At 41.7% G+C, this 19,342-nt stretch overlaps 2 protein-coding genes across 4 annotated transcripts in view; one reads left to right on the top strand and one right to left on the bottom strand.

The window, feature by feature from the left end:
• DOCK5 (dedicator of cytokinesis 5) overlaps window positions 1-12,040 on the top strand; it is a 110,504-nt gene extending 98,464 nt beyond the window's left edge. For both annotated transcript variants that reach the window (XM_040538166.1, XM_040538167.1), the window contains 4 exons: window positions 341-518; window positions 3,366-3,504; window positions 4,739-4,854; window positions 6,749-12,040. In XM_040538166.1, coding sequence (XP_040394100.1) covers window positions 341-518; window positions 3,366-3,504; window positions 4,739-4,854; window positions 6,749-6,850 — 535 coding nt within the window. In that variant the 3' untranslated portion in view covers window positions 6,851-12,040. The remainder of the gene's footprint in view (window positions 1-340; window positions 519-3,365; window positions 3,505-4,738; window positions 4,855-6,748) is intronic.
• Window positions 12,041-13,383: 1,343 nt separating this feature from the next.
• On the bottom strand, window positions 13,384-16,963 carry GNRH1 (gonadotropin releasing hormone 1). 2 transcript variants are annotated; one of them, XM_040538170.1, is made up of 4 exons: window positions 16,909-16,963; window positions 16,305-16,446; window positions 15,496-15,591; window positions 13,384-13,538 (listed from the first exon to the last, which is right to left on the bottom strand). In XM_040538170.1, the coding sequence occupies exons 2-4, from the start codon at window positions 16,443-16,445 to the stop codon at window positions 13,497-13,499; spliced, it is 279 nt and encodes a 92-aa protein (XP_040394104.1). In that variant the 5' UTR covers window position 16,446; window positions 16,909-16,963; the 3' UTR covers window positions 13,384-13,496. The 2 variants fall into 2 exon arrangements, with proteins under 2 accessions (XP_040394104.1, XP_040394106.1); XM_040538172.1 differs by lacking the exon at window positions 16,909-16,963 and adding an exon at window positions 16,528-16,647.
• Window positions 16,964-19,342: the final 2,379 nt, after the last annotated feature.

Genomic DNA, 19,342 nt, shown 5'->3' with positions numbered 1-19,342 from the left:
GTTACTTCTCTTTACATCTGCTTTGCATCTGTGGTAAGCAGGGGAGTCAAGGTGTTGTGCTCAGAGGCACACAGCAGACTCAGTGGCAGGGGTTGGCATAAAATGCAGATCTGGCTTCCTCTGCAAGTAGTTCACGCTTTACCTTGTATAAAAGACGTAACACTCAAAATTGGTGAAGTAACTTAGGAGCACAAATCTCATTGAAAATTCCCTAGTCCTAATTCCGTTTTTCATGATAACTTCTGCAAAGTAAGAGATCACAGCTTTTTGACAGACAGCACGTGAAATGTCTGATGGACTAATATTTTGTGTTTTTTCTCTCTTCTGGTGTGGGCTGCAGATCTATTCTGGAACCTCTCTTGGAGAGAAGAATATCAACAGCCTCCAGAGCTGAGGATCTGCCCATCAAAGAAGATGGCGATAACAGGATTTGCAAACTCAAGCGGAAGGAGTGGAGTATTAGCAAGTCTCAGGTTATTGTGGAGAAGGAGCCAGAAATGGAACTGACTTTAAAAATGGTAACACACACACACACACACACACACATGCAATAATAAAATCCCAGCAGGAGATTTTAGTGTTTCCGTTGCTTTCAGCCATGCTTGTCATTGGGAACTTCATTAAATTGTGGGAGGGAGGGGTTCAAATACCAAAAGCCTTGGTCATCTGAGTAATTCTTGCTTTTTTATTTGGAAAACTTGTGTCACAGATCAAACTGCAGCTTGACTTAAAGTACAGACGGGAAGCACAAGGCACTGGTGTTTCATCTAGGTGCTCAGTGCCCTCATTTCTTTTAGGAGTGGATGACTGTGATGCACTCAGCACCATGTAGAATTGTTCTGTTTGTGTTGGAGCAAGTAGATACAGCTAGCCCACACAAAAATCCAGCTGGCAAGCCAGATGTTCAGCTGCTATCAGTCAGCATCACTGCACAAATCAAGTATACTGCAAGGTGAAGATCAGTTTGATAGATTGGGGAGTTGAAAAAAAATGGTCTGGTAGTTAGGTCACCAGCTCGGGACTTTGAAAAACTCTTTTTCCAAGTCTGCACTCTGCTCCAAACCTCCTGCATGAGGGCAGGGGTATTTATTCCTTGAGCATTATTTGCAAAAGAGGAAAAAAAGAGAATCTATACCCCCACAGGAGTGTTGTAAGAAAGAATACATTGGAGACTTTTGGGCATTCAAGTTAACAGTGCGATTCAGAATAATTGCCTAATACAAACAGAAAAGCTTGAGCCCAAAAGTAGAGTTGTGTGAGCTTGGAGCATTGGGGATATTGAGATCTATGCTGTGTTACACTGTCAGAGAGTACGCGACAATTAGGTTATCTTAGTATTTAAGCTGGTGGCTCAGTGGTACTAATTTGACCTAACGCATTGTGTAAATAATGAAAAAAAAGGATCAGCTCTTCTATTTTCCTTTCCTTCCCCAGATCTCGGTTGAATCTGGCAGGAATAGGTTATGTTGCTATAGATTCAGGAATTCTCATCAAATCTGAGTGATGCTGCCAGCACTTGGAGTCCACAGAATATTTCTATAAAAGGGGAGCTGTGGCTCTAGAATCCTGACATTTGGTACTGACAGCCTTTCCACCCAGGAGGAAAATCTGGGGTTGTAAATATTAGTGATTCAGGAGGCCTGGCCCTCTGCCTTTGGAAATGCGTTGAATTTTGAATTCAGTTGAATTAAATGGATTTAACCCACAAACTGTGATGTCAGCTGCTGATCACTTCATTAAGGAAAGCTAGAGGGAAAAGAGCTGGGAGAAGGCCCGCTTTTATTGACCAGTTCCCTGTGACAGCACGGCACATCTGTCCAAGGCTTTGCTTTGCAGAGAGTCGAGAGATGCAAAACAGAACCCCCACCCTCCCTTCTCCCCCCAGATCTCTGAGGGCACATTGCTTGTGTGATCAGCTTACTGAAGTATACGAGCAGTTAAGGGTTATACTTCTGCTTAAGAACATTGCAAAGTACACAGAAAGCTGGTTTTTTATAGCTGCTCTGTTCCGTAGCTGCGTAGTGCAGCACGAGAATGAAGCAGAGTGATTTTATGCAGCTCTTGAATAAGCTGCTTGGGAGCTAGAAAGCCAGAGGGAACCAAAGGCTCGCTGTACATCCAGCAGCTTTGGGCTTTATTTGGTTTATATTCACTGCACACCACTGTGTGGTCCCTTCTGTGCAGGGAGAAATACTAAATTGCTCAGTGGTGGAGAATTGGTCTCTAGAAGAGCTCGGTGAGTTTAATTACATATGTAAGCATGATAGCCTTCTCTGTAAAGCGTATTAAAGGGACCTTAATATGCCCTGGGCTCTGGGGTCCATATTTAGAAGGACTAAATTCCACCTTTGTCTGCTTGGCTGGAACGTCCTTTTGGCTGCCTTTGTATCTTCAGGCACGTGGTGCTAGTGGGAAACCCCAGGCACTGGAATTGAGGTGGAATTTAGATGTCTGAGTGAAGCTTTTGATGACTCTTGTATTGCTGACATCTTTAATAGCACTGGCAGGAGGAAAGTTTACTGGTGGAAGGCACGCTGAATACCACGGTCCCCAAATCAGACAGTTACCACCAGGCTGAATGTGATGTTTGATTAACCACCCGAGGACCTCCTGGTGACGATTGAAGCATTTCAGTTTACCCCCATGGTGTCTCAGGAAATAAATTAGAGCTGTTTGACAGATGACTGGCTGAGGCGGTGGGATTGGGACTTTCAGAGGTCCTTAAAGATGTTGGGTGCTAGCTGTTCTTTAAAGGGTCTGTAGGTTTCTAAGCCCACGTATGCTGGTGAGTCTTCAAGGTAGGGAAGCCAAAGGATTTGGATGAAGAATACACAGGACACAGATGACACTGGAACGAACTGGAACAACATCTCCTGAGTCCCAGATGCAAGGGATGTGTTCAATAAGCTTGAAATGGACTTGTTTCACAGCCCTAAGGAGCTGGATGACACTAGCAGTCCTGACTTGCACCTAAAATTCAATCTTCCATCTTCTTGGAAAGGCTTTTTTCTCAAGTCTGTTCACAGAACTGTTAGCCAAATGCAGCAATTTTTCAGCCTCACCCCTTTCCCCGACCTCTTACCTTCTTAGACTGAGATCATTAAAAACAGTTTATTATTATTACTACCCAGTTAGTAAGGTCCCAGGGACAACTGAATGTGTCATAGGAGCACAGTGTGTGCCTTTTGCCATAGCTTAGTCAGCGCCTTGGTTTCCACCCTTATGTTTCACCTGAATGCACCTTTCTCTCTTAACAAGCTCTAAAAAGCCACGCATGATGCCTTTGTGACAAGTCTGATTATGGGATATGTGGGCAGCAACTTTGCTGACTTCTAAAGGTTTTGTTTACTCTTTGTTTTAACCAGAGCTTGTCTGGAAAAGCACAAAGGCCAAAGAGTCTTCAATTAGGAGACAGCAAACTGACTTTGCTTCAGAGTTCTTCACTCCAGCAGTCGTCGCCTCTCAGCCCACCGCCCATCACTCCCAAAACGCCAAGAACCCACAGTAAGTTGTGTCATGCAGCAACTGAGTAGCAGGAGTTAGGATAAATTTGCTGAGGTAACCTCACTGGGGAGGCAGGGAAAGAGGTACTGCTCTGAAGTATGCAGAAAGTGACTCTGGGCTATTAATGTTTGTAGGAATTTTTGTTTGATAACAGTATTTGGCAGTGTTATCAAAGGCACTGTGATTATACGTGTGACTTAGATATCACTTAGTAAATCAAATGAATTTCAGAGAACATTATCTGTGTTTTTCAATTTCTTTCTTCTGTGTTTTCTCCTGTATTGACTTGTGGAGAGGAATACTAAATCTCAAGGTGAACACGGTGTGCAGTTAATGTAGGTGCTCGGTTGTTTTTTTATTTGTTTGTTTTTAAAGAAGAGTCAGTCTTCTGCCAAATCAAGTGAGATGGCACATACTAGGAATACCTCCAGTGAATTCACTAGTGGAAACTGCATCAGCCCTACGTGGTAGTTAGGTTTGGTTTCTGAAGAGGCCTCTGGCTAAATTTTCTGGGCAAGCCTTGCAGGATTGTTAAAAATTTTAGAAGGAGCTACTGCTCTGCAGCTTGGAAATTCAGCTAATAAATGTTACACCCGAAGGAGAAGGAATTTATCTTGAAGAATTAGTGAAGTGAGTAGTTTGTAGTTGCCTCACATACATATCCCCTAGTATCTGTAGTTAATTCTGAAGCAACGTGTGACCAAGGTAAGAATGCAACTGTAGTCTCACAATTGATGGCTTCCTTTCTAGTCGAGCTGTTATGTTTCTCAGCCTTACTGAATGTGAAGTCTCACTCTTTTACTTAGCAAGCGGTTTTAATTATCATTAGTAGCAGGACAGCTTCCCAGGAATTATTCTGAAGTTTGGGTACTTATCTGCTCCATCAACTGGAGTTAAAATCAAAGTGAATTCTCAGGTTGAGGCCCTGGCTGAAAGGAAATCCCAGGGAACATTGCAGATGTGATAATGGATTCAATTCTCTCTTCTCTCAGGCATGCATTTTTCACATAAGCTTAGATTCATTTGTTGAAGGTAGAACTCTTCTGGGCATTTGGAACTTAAAGGAGATAAAACTGTGACTCTGGTTTGACATATCTGTGCAGGTTTTGCTGCTAAAACAGATCTAAAGTGCAAGATATTAAATGATTCTCCCTTGAAGTCATACATGGTCAATTCCTTTTCCCACTCCTTTTCCGCCTGCTTTCATGTCTTCTCTTACTGGTTTTGCTTCTAGGTTTTCCCTCGTTGCAAGCTGATGGATTGTCAACTGCTAGCTTGCAGAGTACCCCTCCTCCACCTCCGCCTAAAAACAAACCCTACGAGAATAGCAACCCGAGGAATTCTATGGAGGTAAGGAAATGAGAGCTGACATTTTTCTGGAAACCAACATTCGAGCAGGACACCGCTGGAATTTTCCAAGCTGCTTGTAGGGTGGTGCTGCTTGAAACTTGTCTAATCATTTTACTGGTTCCCTCCCTGAAACCACAAAAGAACAAGAAGATTTTTGTTTTGAGAGAGGGCTATCAAGTGCAGTCCCTTTTTCAAGTGGAGGTTGTGATGTCCTTGGTTAGGCAAACTTGGGGGGGGGGGGACACAGGGAAGTATATTGAAAACAAACATGCACAGTGATTGAAAAGGTTCAAAAACATGGTCAACATGTAAAATAGTACAGTAACCTGATCCTGAAAAAGAGAAGTTTACACATTTTCAGAAATGTTTGTCTTGTTTTGAATCCTTAGCTCAGAAGAATATAATTTTTCAAAGTATTTATCATTACTCACTGAAAAGTTAGCCCGTATTACATCACCATCTTGGCCATAATCTTTTTTTCTTAATTTCATGAAGTTGATTGCCTTCTAGGAACATCATATTGACACTTTTCATGCTGTATCGCTAATGCTGCTCTTCCCCTACAGTATCTCAAATGACTTGTGGGTACTTAATGTGCAAATGCCCTGGTGGTTATGTCAGAATCATTTCATGTGCCACTACAATGTAGGTGATTCTAATGTGACACTGTCGTTGCTTACCATTGTGCAGCATCAGAAAACATCCTTTTGGAACTGTCAAGAGAATGTCTTCCACTGTGCAATTTACAGAGGGGATTTATGGAGTACCTTAGTAAAAGAGCTGGAATTTTACCGAAAATACTGAATGATCACACTTCACAAAAGATGTTAACTCTGACAGCACAGAAAGACAACACAGCAGTTGATTATTTACTTCAATAAGAGAGAAATGACAATGGCATGAATTCCTGAAACATGGGATAAATTGGAGGTTTTCTACTCAGGCCTTCACTTGGTCTGAATTAACTGTTCTTCTGGGAAGGGGCAGTATAGCTGATGTAGGTGGTATGGCTGGAGGAAATATGCCAGCCCTAGAGATGCTGTGGGAGTCGCTGGTTCAAGAGGATTAATAAAAAAGCCTTCCCTTGAGTCTTGTAAGAAAACTAATTACTAACATGCTCTGGCTTGTAACATTGACCCTGGCTTACAGCCAAATGGAACGGATTCAAAGGCCCGTAAAGAGAGGTTGTAAAAGTACTTTCTGAAGGGTTTTGCTACTTTTGTTGTTGTTGTAAAGTTGAGTCTGTCCTCCTTTAGTTAAAATAGTCAGGAAATCTTGGCAGTTTCAGCTAAGCAAGAGGTAAGCCACATAAGCTTCTTGTTCACCTGGCCTTTCACTTTTCATTAGTTTATAGGATGCCCCTTAAAACAAGCAAAGGGACAACTTGAAAGGACCTACTAGTGCAGTTTTCTGCAAGAACAACAAACACTCTACAATCCCCTGCGTTAGGCAGGAAGGCTGTGACTTGTTTTAGCAGAATTTTTGCTTTGCTGCTATTTTATGGAATTAGTTCCACCATTCTGATTTGGAAGCGTTTTACGTGGTGCAACTCACTGAGCCAGCAAGATAAAAATAGTTGAATTTTGAAACCATGAGAGAAGTGGGTTTATTTCCATTTTACTGGTAAATCTGGGACTGGGCAAGTGACTTCCTGGCTCAGTCAGGCTGCAGGTCAGAAGCAACTAAAGCATGTCTGCAACCAAAGATGATTCTACCAACTGAAAAATATCTGTTTCTGTTACATCGGAGTCCTTGTTTGCCCCTCTCATTGATTGCATGGAGCACTGAGAGGATGAATTCAAAGATGTTGTCCTGAAAGAAGAATTAAGAAGTATACGAACTTTTGCATTTCTTCTGTTTGATCAGGCAAAATGTTTTTGTTTTATCTTCTCAGGCTACTCCACCGCTACCCAACAGACGTGAAGCCAAGCCTCCCCCTCCTCCTCCAAAAACCAGAAAATCCAGCGTTGTCTCTTCAGAGCAAGGATTGCAGTGAGGATTGTTACTTGCTCGGCTCACAGCAAGTGCCTAGAGTGAAATGGCTGCTTTCTTTTCACCGACATGCTGGGCCTTTCCGACCCTAAAGACCTAGTGATCTCACTTGCCATTCCAGTCACGTCCCTTGGAGTTCTTCCTGGGAAATACCAAAAGGAACTTAGTTGTAACTATTCCTAACCTCTGGTTTACCTTTCCAATCATGAGACACTAATCACATGTGGGAAGAAGTCAGCCTACTGGAACTCCTGTTTGTCTTAGTCTTGTCTGTCCTGAACTCAGTCACTGATGCAATTTCAGCAGCTCATTCCTAGCGTAAATCTGTCACTGTAGTGATTTGCACCAGTGCTTGAACCAAGGTAAGCCACACCAGTATGAGATACATTCTACAGTATTTTCATATAGGTTCGTTACAGCTTTGTGGCTGTACTAGTGCACCGATCCTTCCTTTTGCCCCTGTAGCATAGCCAAGCCCTGCTTTGCATGAAGCGAGACGATCACAGCCGTGCCTAAGCTGTGAAATGTCTGCTCCTGAGATGTCAGGTGCTGGCGTATGATATGTATTCTCCTAAGATTCTTGATTGCAGGCAGAGACCTGAGCATTGTTAGCAGAAAAAGAAACCTCTTTTCTGCTAGTCGTCATAGGTATTTAAGATGAAGTTGCAGACATTCTGCCTTACGCCACCTCTGCTCAAGTAGTGGCAGTCACTCAATCCCAGTGGAGAGTTTAGGTTCACCAGTACTTTGTCGTAGTTTCGCTGTTGATTCTGGTTTTGACACTACAGAGCAGTCGATATTCCTTCCTTTGTGATGTTACTACTTTATTTTGCGTCTGGGACTTGGTACAATATCTCATCTTTGTGCTTTTTTAGTAGGGTGTAAAAAGTTATTTTTCTCCTGTGAATGTCTTAGAGTGGATAGAAGTTCCATCGATACCAGTACTGTATTGATAGCAGCAACCTGGAGAGGATGGAGTGGGTAAAACTGGTCACCTGGACCTCAGAAACAAAGTTTGATAGTTAATGTAACCTCTACTTTGGCTGGCCAATTCCACGTAAATAATTCTCATCTCCCCCCTGGTTTGTGGCAGTACTTGCACTTTGTTTTGTAGCCTCCCTTGATCTAAGTTGCTAACAGCCACTGGGCTTTAAGGAGCCATTTAGATCTGGGATGCATGTGGAAGACTTGACACTTACCCACAAGTTTCCTGTTGCTTGGATTACTCCAGCTCTGCAGCTTTTATTTCCTTGGAGGACGGGATAATAATATTATTTATAAGTATTTTGTTAATCTGTTTAGTTTTTTTTTTCTTTTAGTTATTTATTCCCTGCTGTCTCAGAATGTTAGCATCAGTCTTTCTGTTTTATTTATTCTAGAGAAAAAAATGACATGATCTTGGGTTTTAATGTTTTTAAATTCATGCGATTCATGCAGAAAAAGGCTGTTGCACACAGTTAGAACACCCTGTCCTCACAGTTACATAGTGACCAAACATAGAACACAAATACCATTGTTATTTATGGACCAGATGGGCCTTAGACTCATTCATCATTCCTCTGTGCCTGAGCTGCCACCAGAAGATTGCTGTTTAAAAAAAACACAACAAAATACTCCATAGTATTAGCGTTGGCAGTTGCATTTTGCACCTTGCAGGGCTGCTGGTCTCTGAGCCTGGGCAGCACCATGATGTTAGATCGGCTGCTCCCCTGGGGTGGGGAACTTGCTCTTCTGCATCAGGCTTACAGGGAGTTTGTACAACACTTAGGCCAGAAGAAAATTCAGTTTGAAATTGTCTTGCAAAATGTATTTCTACTCTGTTCTACTATTAAATAATCTAGATCACTCCAGAAATAGTTTTCGCTTTGTGGAGGTGGACTTTCCTAAACTCCCTGTTCCAGAAGTAATGCATTGTGGAGAACTTCGCTGTTTTCTTCTCAAGCTACATAGTTGTAACTTCCATGTATATCCCCCCAGAGTTGCTACTGCCAGTTGGTGCCACATTTACCAGCAGCTGCAAAGTCCCTCAGGTTTGGTTTCTCTTGGTTTGTAAGAATTGTTCTCTTCTGTCACATTCAGACGGGACATTTTGTCGTGCTGTTCTGCCTGTGTGACTGACCTATTTATAAACGTAGCTTCCATAGTGGCTGTTATTTTCACTGATGTTTTCTAGGGACGGGAAAAAATCGCTCCTTGTTATTGTTCCCTTTCACTGTGAATCTCAGGAAATGGGAGTTTGCCTGCAAAGTTTAGATCCAAACTGTTTCAGAACCTAGAAGTTTCTTAGTGCTCATCATAAAGATGGACCAGCTGAAGTTGGTTTGAACTTAGATGAAATTTTAGATATTTGGTTGCCACTTGTGGCTTATTCCTTTATCATCATGTTGATGAAGATTCTTCTGTATGCTCTTTCTTCCAGGAAATAATTTCGCTCAGCTATAACTGTCGTTTAGCTTCTGATTATCTGGCATAATTCATGGAGAGGTGTTAAAAACCCTGCTGAGGATGTTGCTCACAACAGTAAATATACAGTTGTTTGGTTTGGGTTTCTTTTTGCAGGCCACTGCACCACTATTCTGCTCACATGACTTAATGAGTTTCATCACGTTAGTGAAAACTTATTTGAGAAAGGCTTTAATTAGACTTAAAGTCTTTTTCAGAGGAAAACAAAATCGTGCTCTTAGAAGTTCCTTGGGCTTCTGTGTGACTCCATTTAAAGAAACCTGCAGAAGTTGCATTTATTTTGCTGCCTGACAACTTATTTATTTTTTTTCTGTCTGCTTTTATTTTGCTGGCTCTCTAGGCAGATTGCATTCATTGAAGGATCATATCAGATTCACATCACAGAGCAGGATGGAGACATTTTGGAAGCTGCACTGCAGTCACAGTCGTGCTTGCTGTAGCTCACATGCGATTGTCTTCGGGGTTGTCACCTTCTCTTGGGAAATCTTTGAAACCTTTCTGGACATCTTGGCTGTGTTTCACCGCCTCTCTGGTGCATTGTAGGACTTGTCCAAGAACATAATGTGGAGCTGACATAGACACTGCTTGACTTGAAAGCCACAGGGTTTTCTCGTCTTTGGCTTTTTTGGTCCACTTCTTCCTCTTCATGTAACTACTATCTTCCTTCTGCTGCTCTCGCACATGTAAACTAAAGGATCCTCTGAAACTCTTTACTTGAAGGAGAACTTTTCTGTCTTCAGTGAGAACTTTGCTTAAGGCAGAGCAGTAGGATGTGGTGTGAATTGTAGAAACCTGAAGCTCTCCATCAGCTCCTTGGCCACATACACACATCCATGTATACATTAACACCACCTATTGTTAATTCAGTGCCTTGCCCCATCCTGCATCTGCCTGTTGCCTCATTCCTCGGTGCTTTTCCTTTTCAGAGGAGGCTTGCTTTTAACTCCTTTGGTAAGTCAGCAGAAACAAAAGAAACTGCAGGAATCTCAGCTAATGGTTTGTCTGTAGTGGGAAAACAAAATAGATAGGAGGTTTGGGTATTTTAGTTCCAAGTGACTTCTGAGTCTTGCTTCCCTGCCTTTCTGATCTGCTTTACTAACTTGCAGATGCACCTTGTGCATTCACCAGGTATTTTCCTGGAGGATGGAACTGGTCCGTGCAAAAAGACTTTTCCCCCCTTGGATCATGCATCTGCCAGTCATTGGGAACACAGTCCTATCTTTCATGTGTGCTGGTCCTAGGTGCTGGTAGCTGAGCTAGCCCTAAATGCCCAAGTCATCTGCCTCACTTGGCAGGTTCCTTGACTTTTTTTGGTCTGCTGTCTGCACAGCTGAGGCCTTTCTTCTTGCCACCTCTGTTGCCTGGCCGGTTGGAGATGGTTGTAGCTGAGACATCACCCTTACTGCAAGGAAAGGAACAGCTGATGCCTAAAGACAACAGGGCAAGGAGATCTCCATTGCCAAAACGTTTGGGGCATTTTCATTGGCAGATTTTCCATGCCAAGTGTTTAAAGTTGAACAATTATTTTTTTCTTTGTTAGCATTATTTTTGTTCTAAGAGCCTGTTTGAAGTGCTGTAAACTCTTCCCTCTTCTTCTTGCTTTTGGGCAACCTAACTCACAGGTTCAGTTTTCTTAAGTATTACTGACTGGGAGGTTTGAAGAGTTGCATTGTTAGCTGATACAAGTCAGCATCGTTTCCTTGGAGGTACAAGATGGGATTTCTGTACTGTGCCTAAGTGACTTAGGGCTTCACACCAATTTTGGAAAAAAGTATCATCTTCAAGTGTCAGATTTTTAAAAGCAATTGGGCTTTAAAGTGTGTGAAAAAGCATGGGGCCTGACTGATTTTAATTAAGTGAAATTTAGTGCCCAAACTCTTGTGAGAAACCCCACTAGACCTCTGATTTTTTTTTGACTTAAGTTCTGAGATCTAATTTTCAGAGACAATTTAAGGTCTTGCTGCTTCATTTTCAGAATGAGAATCATCTTTCCGTGTTTCTTAGATGATTTTGTAAATATTAACCAACGTTTTTTAACCTGTAGGACTGAAAATGGGAGTAGGGGAACAATCCATAACGGTATCTTCTTTGCATGCCAGAACTGAAAGCAAGCAGCAGCATTTCTACTGAGTTCATAGTTCTGAATAAAACAAATCTCAAAGTTAAACATCCAGTCTGCAGAGAAGACAAAATCTTAATCCCATTTCAAAGCCATGCTGTTCAAAGCTAATGTTAAATTTGAAGTCTTAGAGGATTTTTTTTTCTCTTTGGAGAAATATGCTCAACACTTGTTTTCTGGAGCTTTTAATTAAAATTTGTCATGCTGTGATAAATTCCTTTAAAAATGTTACAGGCTCTAATCCATATCAGGGGAAGAGAGAAACAGACAGTTTTCCATTTCAGTGGATTAGTGGATTAGGAAAGGACACCGATTCCAGTGAGGACAGCTCTGTGATCTGCAGTGGCAGAAATACCATGATATGTATGTAGCAGTTGTTGAGAACCTTCACACTGTGCAGCCTGGCGTACGTTCCACGATGAACAGTGAGTTAGACTTGTAGTAATAATGGCTCAGATTTTCTCTCCTTATTTATTTTTGTAATTGTAAATGGAAATAATAAGTTTAAGATGTCTGTAGCTTAACTGTAATCTTTTTTTTTTAATGTAAAAACATTCCCGACCATTACTGCTACCCCTTTTTCAATTCCTTAATTAAAAATCTTGTATTTACTGTTGCAGACTGTTATCTAGTGGACCAGGGTGAGCTTTTCCTAAGACTATCAGAAAGAAAAAATACACAAATAAATGTGGTTCGTTTATTGCGTGGTAGGAGGTGGGCTTTTCAAAAGCACATGAGGTTCACTTAATTCTGCTCCTATTAACATTCTTCCTAATCTTCAGAGTGTATCACAGTGTATATTTAAGTGATTATGATGTAAAAAGATCCCAGCTGGAGCAGAGCTAAGTTCCTAGTGTGTGCTCTGCCCCCAGTAGATAAATAAAACCAGGTCATGTTAATGTCTGTGCCTGCCCAGCACAGTCCTTGAGGGGTACAGTGTGAAAATCAAGCGTGGAAAGCACCTTTAGGGCATTGTGTGTGCACCATGGCAAGTCCGCAAAGGAGTCACGGCTGTTGGGAAATAGAGAAGCTTAACAAAAGTGAACATCTGGTTGTGCAGCCTTGGTCTGAGCTGGTTTAAGGCTGTCACTGAACTCACGGGACATGCCTGACTGCACACGTTGGACCTGCGTTTTGGAAGAACAGTCTGCAGTTTGTGTGTGTACACCGAGGTGCGCAAGTCCTCAGCAGCTCTGAAATTCAGCCCCAACGTGCCTGGTGTTCTTTGATGTAGTCGATCACTGTTGGTATTACAGGGGTTTAATAACATGATAAACTGCAGGACATGTTTGTCTGGAATTCAGGAGAATGTGGATGTTGTGTAACGTGTTTTTGTGAATGCTTTGAGATGCTGGGTGTGATGGTTCAGTCACAAAACCCACCCCTACAGACTGCAAATACGTGTTTTTTCCCTCCTTTTTAATCCTCTGCAGTTGAATCAGCAAAAAAATACAGCTTTTAAACTGGCTCTGGACAAAGAGCAGGAGCCAAGCTTCGGAAAGGGAGTCTGCATCTCTTTGGGTAAATGGCGCGTGATTCACTAAGTCTGTAAAGCAAGGTGTATAAATTCTTGTGTTTTTTTAAATGTATTAACTATTGTAAAGTTTGTAAATACCTTTTTAATATAAATGTAGTTTTTATCAGTGAACCAGTAAAAAAAGAAAAAGGCATATAAAAGTGTTTCATGTGTGGCCTACTGACGTGTGAGTGGAATTGCATTCCAACAGTAAATTTATTCTTAATTTTTAATGTTGTATTGCTGTTGTATCCAGAGACGGGGGAGATCAGACAGTGCCCTTGCCCAGGCATTGTCCATGTGCGTGAAACAAAAGCTGTTGTGTCCAAGTTTTAATTGCAGAAAAAGCCAACCTTATGGTGCTGATTCCCCACCACTGGACTAGAATGTGTTCTCTTTTAAGCTGGTAATATATACAACAACATCTTCCACTTAAATACAACTTCACAGAATTTATTCACATCATGAAATCTAATCCATTTTAGGAGGAATTGGTTTTAACGTTGCTTTGAAATTTTATTCTGGGTCTGTTGTTCCTTTGGCTTCATGGGTTTAAATCTTCTTTCGTCTGGCTTCTCCTTCGATCAGACTTGCCTGTAAGCACACACATACGCCAGTTTTAAAGAGAAGAAAGAACTTTGATGGTGGAATTTTAAAGCCTAGTCAGATGCTAACATATTCATAGTGTGGTTTGCATTGGAAGGATTAGAATGACATAAATCTGACCCGACATGATCTCTCCGCCACCTGCCCGGGGATCTGATCAGACAGTATAATGTAACTGACACTCATAATAGCCCTTTTCATCCCAAAGTCCATGACCAACTTTACATCTGTTAATGGGCCCACCACTGCAGCAGCTCTTGGAGTGCAACCCAACAGCTGTTGAACACTACATTTTGACAGAAGTTTAGGAAAAGCAGCATGAACTTACAAAAGCATCAGTATGTGAAATGTCCGTGAGCTTAAGCAGTTGGCCAAGACACCAGAGGCAAGAAAGCTCTGCTTACAAAAGTGTTACAAGATGGGACAGTTGCCCTGTTACCTTTCTCTCTGTACCTTGGTACTGTTAGAATGGCATGTGCTGTGCCACACCCTGCTGGATCTGGCCTCCTACTTGAATATTTATTTATGTTGTTACCTCTGAGTTGAAAGCCTGAAGTGTTTTGGATCAACATGCTGAATGAGTTACTGTTTTTTGTTTTCCCTTTTGTATCTTAGCTAGGTGTATCTTTGTTTGCGCTCAGTACCAGCTGCTCCAGGAAATGATGAAGGTAACTTGAAAAGTTTTTTCCATGGGGTGGGCCGTTTCCTGACACCTCCCCTCGCATTGCGTAATATTCCTGTATCAACTCCAGGAATGTGTTACGTTGGAAAACCTGCATCTGGAAAAGTTTTAATTTGTTTTCAAAGTCATTAAGCAGCGAGAAGTAAGGCCACATAGCTCAGGCTATGTTACAGGAACAGTATGCAAAGTAACCGCTAGATGCAGAGGCCTAAAAGTTTTTTGCACATATTGTGTAAGATTACCAGCAGTTTCCAAGCAAACCTCAGAATTTGACTGCAAAGGAAGGCCAAGTTTCCCTCAGTGAGCAAAAAGCATCAAAGAACTCATTTCATATATCCTGATAATTTTTCTGCTATCTGTCCATGCCTAATATAGTCTTTTGCAGGCCAAAAAAAAAAAGTATAAACATACTAAGTTAGTGTTGGCTCTTCGTACTGAAAGTAGTGCTATTGGAAGCCAGAGTCACAGGCATAGATCCCATTTTATGTTCTGTACAAGTAGGATTAATGATGACCTAAAAGAAACCCTGGAATTTAGGAGATTTCTGCATGAGAAGCGAACAGAAGTTGGACTGACCTGTCTGCATTGCTGTTACTGAGTTTCTGAGCGATTCAGACCAGCTTCCTCAGTGAAAGGCAAGAGTATGTAGTTGAATTTTTTGGTCTTTGATTAAAAAATGAAGTAGAGATTGAGTGTTTCAACTTCTAGGACAACTCAGAGGCGTTTCCCAGAAAGTGGTGGCCAGCTGGCCTGACCAAGGTGTTGCTGTATGATTTGAAGAGCATGGTTTTGCTTGAGAGCAGTCTTTCTGTGGCAGCTAGTGTCTGTGTGAAGTCTCTGCTGTCACTGCATTAGAGCATCTCATGGAAAATACATTTTCCAGTCTGGGGACCTTGGGAGCAGCAGCTTCCATATGGCTCCATCCTTCAGCTGGTAAAGTGCACCCCTGAAGTTAAGCATGTGCGAATGCTGCGTAGATTTGTATTAAGGTAGATAGAATGTGTCTTTGTTTTTTTTTTATTTAGTGAGTAACACACTGCTACAATGGGAGCATCAAGAATAACGTAGTCATGTTCCAGGACTGTAAATTGGAGGTACTTGAGAACGATGCAGATAATGAGGGTACAGCCAGTATCACCATATGCAAACTAAGCTGATATGCCTCTTCTTTCATCACTCCTACCCCACCCTTGCCCAGTGTTTTCCCAGCCTGGACTAGCCCCCTGTATTCCACAGTGATAAAAGAAAAAACATGTTACTTACCATGGCTTCCTTCAGATCACTAAATCTGGGATGCTGATATGAGCCAGGGCATTCCGTCTTCTGCACTTCCCCTAATTTTTCCATGTCATTTGCAATCTGAATTGGGAACAGACACAGCCTTCATGAGAAGAGATTTCTCCTCTAAGGCAGCCATGCCCTAGTTGCAGATAACGACGAAACTGTTCCACTGCACAATTTAAATTCTCCCTTTCCCTAGGTGCTGTGCTTGTGCTATAGCAAACTTTAAATCAGAATGTTAAAACTGCAGTTACAAGAGCCTACACATGAAATATTAGAAAGCATGGGAAAAGCATCGGTGGACAGAACTTTTCACATCTGCTTTGTGGTTTGAATCCTTCATTTAAGTGCTTGCCATCTAATCCCACAACAGCTGCCCGTTGCCACATTCTCACTGAAGTGGATGAAAGTTGTCATAAAGCAGCTGATCAGAATATTGGCTGAATCTAGGGACGGGATGAGATCAGGTTTAACCTGGAAGTCAAACTTCAGTCTCCGCATTCGAGCAGACTGACCAAGCTTTGTGTCTGCAGTAGACAATACTGTTCTTTATGCAAGGCTGTCAGATGTTGTCTTACCCTTATGCTACATCACAGTCAGCTCTCCAATTACTTCTTTAAGAAGTCTGTTTATGTATGTGTGTTTATATAATGTATACATGTGGAGAGAGAGACACACACAGTAATGCCTGAGCCACCTCTGATACCATCCCATGGCTTTTTTGCTTGCATCTGGTTCAGGTGAGGGATCCCAGCAAAACCAACAGAATTGCTTTACAATCCTGAACCCACCTCTTGAAATGATTCTTCCATATTGTCCACGTTCCTTTTTCCTCCTGGTTGCAGGCCATAAGACCAGTGCTGAGCCAAGCAGATTTCCACAGACACAGTAAACAGGAGGATACCAACAAAGGCCTTCCTGGACTTCTCCATTCTGTGAGAGAAAAAAACATCTTTTTGATCATAATGTCATTTAAAGCTCAATTTTTATCTTACAGAATCATGGAAACGTTACATTTTGGGAGTGAATCTTCAGTTCTGATCCCCTACACCCCAGTGGCACTGTGCCTGCACGCGAGTCACAGCTGGTTTTGGAGTCCCTCAAAGTGTGGAATAGCTCATTAGAAAGAGATTTGACATCTGAGGAATTTGGATGGCGATCTAAATTAGGAATTTTGAACACCCTCTCAGAATTTTAGGAATGCCTGGATCTCCAAGGTTCACTGAAAGTCCCTGTTGATATTTGACAGATTTGTTCAGTTCAGCCAATTTCTGTTCTAGCACTCTTTAAAAATTGCTCTTTGCGGTATCTTCTAATGCAAATTTCTTCCAATACAAGCATCTCTGAGGACTGAGTAAGTGAAATGGGACGTAGTGTGTTGTTCAAGCACATTACCTGCTTGCTGAGAGAGGTTGCAGAATCACTCCACCTCTTCCCCGCTGGAAAACGTCCAGTGAGTTAGCTTGTTGCTTTGCTTTTTATATAAAACCACCCCAACACCAAACCTTTCACAGCAGGTGACTTCATCTAATTCTATCTCGTGGACTGCAATTTTGTTCTTAATGTTGCTGTCATGTAAAGAAATAAAGCACATAATTGGGACGCCCCGGTGCAGCTATTAAATTCAGCTGTTTTCGCTAAGAGCCTCAATGGTAACAGCCTTTCTTTTAAGAGGCTGTAAATCTGACATTCAGATCTAGCTGGCTGCGGTTGCCCCGTGAAAAACAGTCGTTCCTTTCAGTGGGTCCTAAATATATATACTTCTTTTAAGTAAAATCTCTTTGAATTTGATGAGTGTGCCTTACAGGAGTTGAAATGGATGAGGAATTCAGTTTAGTCTCTGTATCTCAGACCTGAAGGAAACGGACCTGTGGTGCATAAGCAAGAGCCTAAGACTGCACAAGCACACAGGGCATTTTGTGTGCTCCTTTGAAAGTCCCTCTCCTTAATGTTTGAATTAAAATACCTTCATATTCTTCGCTCTATAAAGTGCAAAGCAGTACTAAACTGATCAAATAGACACGTTTATTAGATTGTAAATATGAGGAAGGGACCCTCTGTTGTAAGATGGGATTGTCCTTGAATAGGACTCCCCAGGCACTTTCAATATATATATTTTTTAAATATATATAAATACACATACATATATATTTGTGTATGAGCGGGTATACATTGAAATACTTTGGAGTTTTTTTGTTCCTGAGACATTATGCACTTCAGTTTTATAAAGAGGTTGGTAGCCATTTGCATTCAGCACTTAAAATCAGTCATTTTAACTGCAGAAATCTTTTTAAATTATTTTTTTAATCCACCTGGCTGCTATTTTGACTTGCTGTGCACCGTTTTATGTGCAATTGAGCGTATCACGTTTCACAGTCTTCAAACATCCTCGCTTCCTGCCCCCACAACCTCTTTGAGATTAATGGATTAAATGTAATTTAGTAAGTAAATAATGTGAGGAGGGTTTAGTGACTTCAGCAAAGAGTAATTCTTCCTGCTCTAATGCACACACGCAGCACGAGTAGCCAGTGTTTAGCGTCAGCTGATGAGCTGATCAAGCTGCGAAACTAGTTTGTTTCTGTGGGGGAAAGGTTACCTTAGCGTAGGCAGAGCACTTGAAAAGGGAGATTTTCCTGTAACTGTTTTAAGAGTATTTCCTTTTCTGATCAGCCTAGCAAGAATTAGTTATTTCAAATTAAATGTAAGATTTTGCACATCCTGAAGGATGGCATTTAAAGAGGGGATCCCAATAATTGCTTAGTCGAATAATTGCACCTCTTATTAACCCACCATTTAAAGCTAAATCTAATAACAGCCTGCTTTTAATATTTTTCAGCAGCTGTGTTTCACAGCAGGTTTCCTATAGCTGCAAAGCTGCCCTCCTAAAGCATGTCAGAAGGAGCACCAGGAGCTGCACTGGCGACTGAGCTGTTCTCATGTCTTCTGTTCAACTCCAGACCACAGCCACACATTATATAAAGGAGGTGGGAGGTTAGGAAAAAGAGTTCAGCTGGTCTTGTTTGCCCACAAATAGTTTTACAGCCCTGCCTAATGGAAACCAACAAACAAGACAGATTCTGGCAGAGGCAGAGCCTGAATGGGGTCTGCTCCAAGGGCTGGGAGTGCTTCGGTCTGGCTTTGTCAGGTGGGTGCCAGCTTCAGCTTCATGCTGGCAAAAGAAATCAAAGTGTAGAGCTGGAGCTAGCGTGTGACCTCTCTTTAGTTTTTGGACACTGGAAAATAGGGTTGACACAGCCTTTAGAAGAGCTCCCAGACCTTCACATGCACAAGTTTTACTGGTTTGTAAAGGGAAGCGTTAATGCCTGTCACTGCAGTTACGTATCTATGTGGAAGGCTAGGACCTGCCTGGAAAATCTGGGTTTGTAGATTCCCATTCCAAGAATCAAGACATCTCCTATCAAAGTATGGGAAAGGTGTTTCCAAACCTATTTAGACACAGTCAGACAAGCCTAAGAGACTCACAAGTTTGGCATTCCTAACCCAAAGAAGTGTGCTGTAGCTGAGAAACTGCAGTAAGAATGAAGTCTTTCCAAATTTTTCTCTCAGGGTGATGTGCAGCACCCATACAGATGCCTTGTTTTTGTGTTATCACTGTTGTACCGTGTGGTTTATTAGAGTGAAATCATGAGCCCTTTATAGACCACAGTCAAGCAGAGTTTTGTTTTTTCATCCGGAAAAGCTTTAACACTTCCTTATAAAGTAAAGTAACACAGCGTAGCTGCTTGTACTGTTTGATGATAATCTCTGATATGGAAAGTGGGCCTTAAATAGCGTACATACCTATGGAAATTGTGGTTAATGACTTCTG

Source organism: Cygnus olor, chromosome 27 (assembly GCF_009769625.2).
Source record: "Cygnus olor isolate bCygOlo1 chromosome 27, bCygOlo1.pri.v2, whole genome shotgun sequence".
NCBI classification, from domain to species: domain Eukaryota; kingdom Metazoa; phylum Chordata; class Aves; order Anseriformes; family Anatidae; genus Cygnus; species Cygnus olor.
This window is presented reverse-complemented; position numbering and strand designations above follow the sequence as displayed.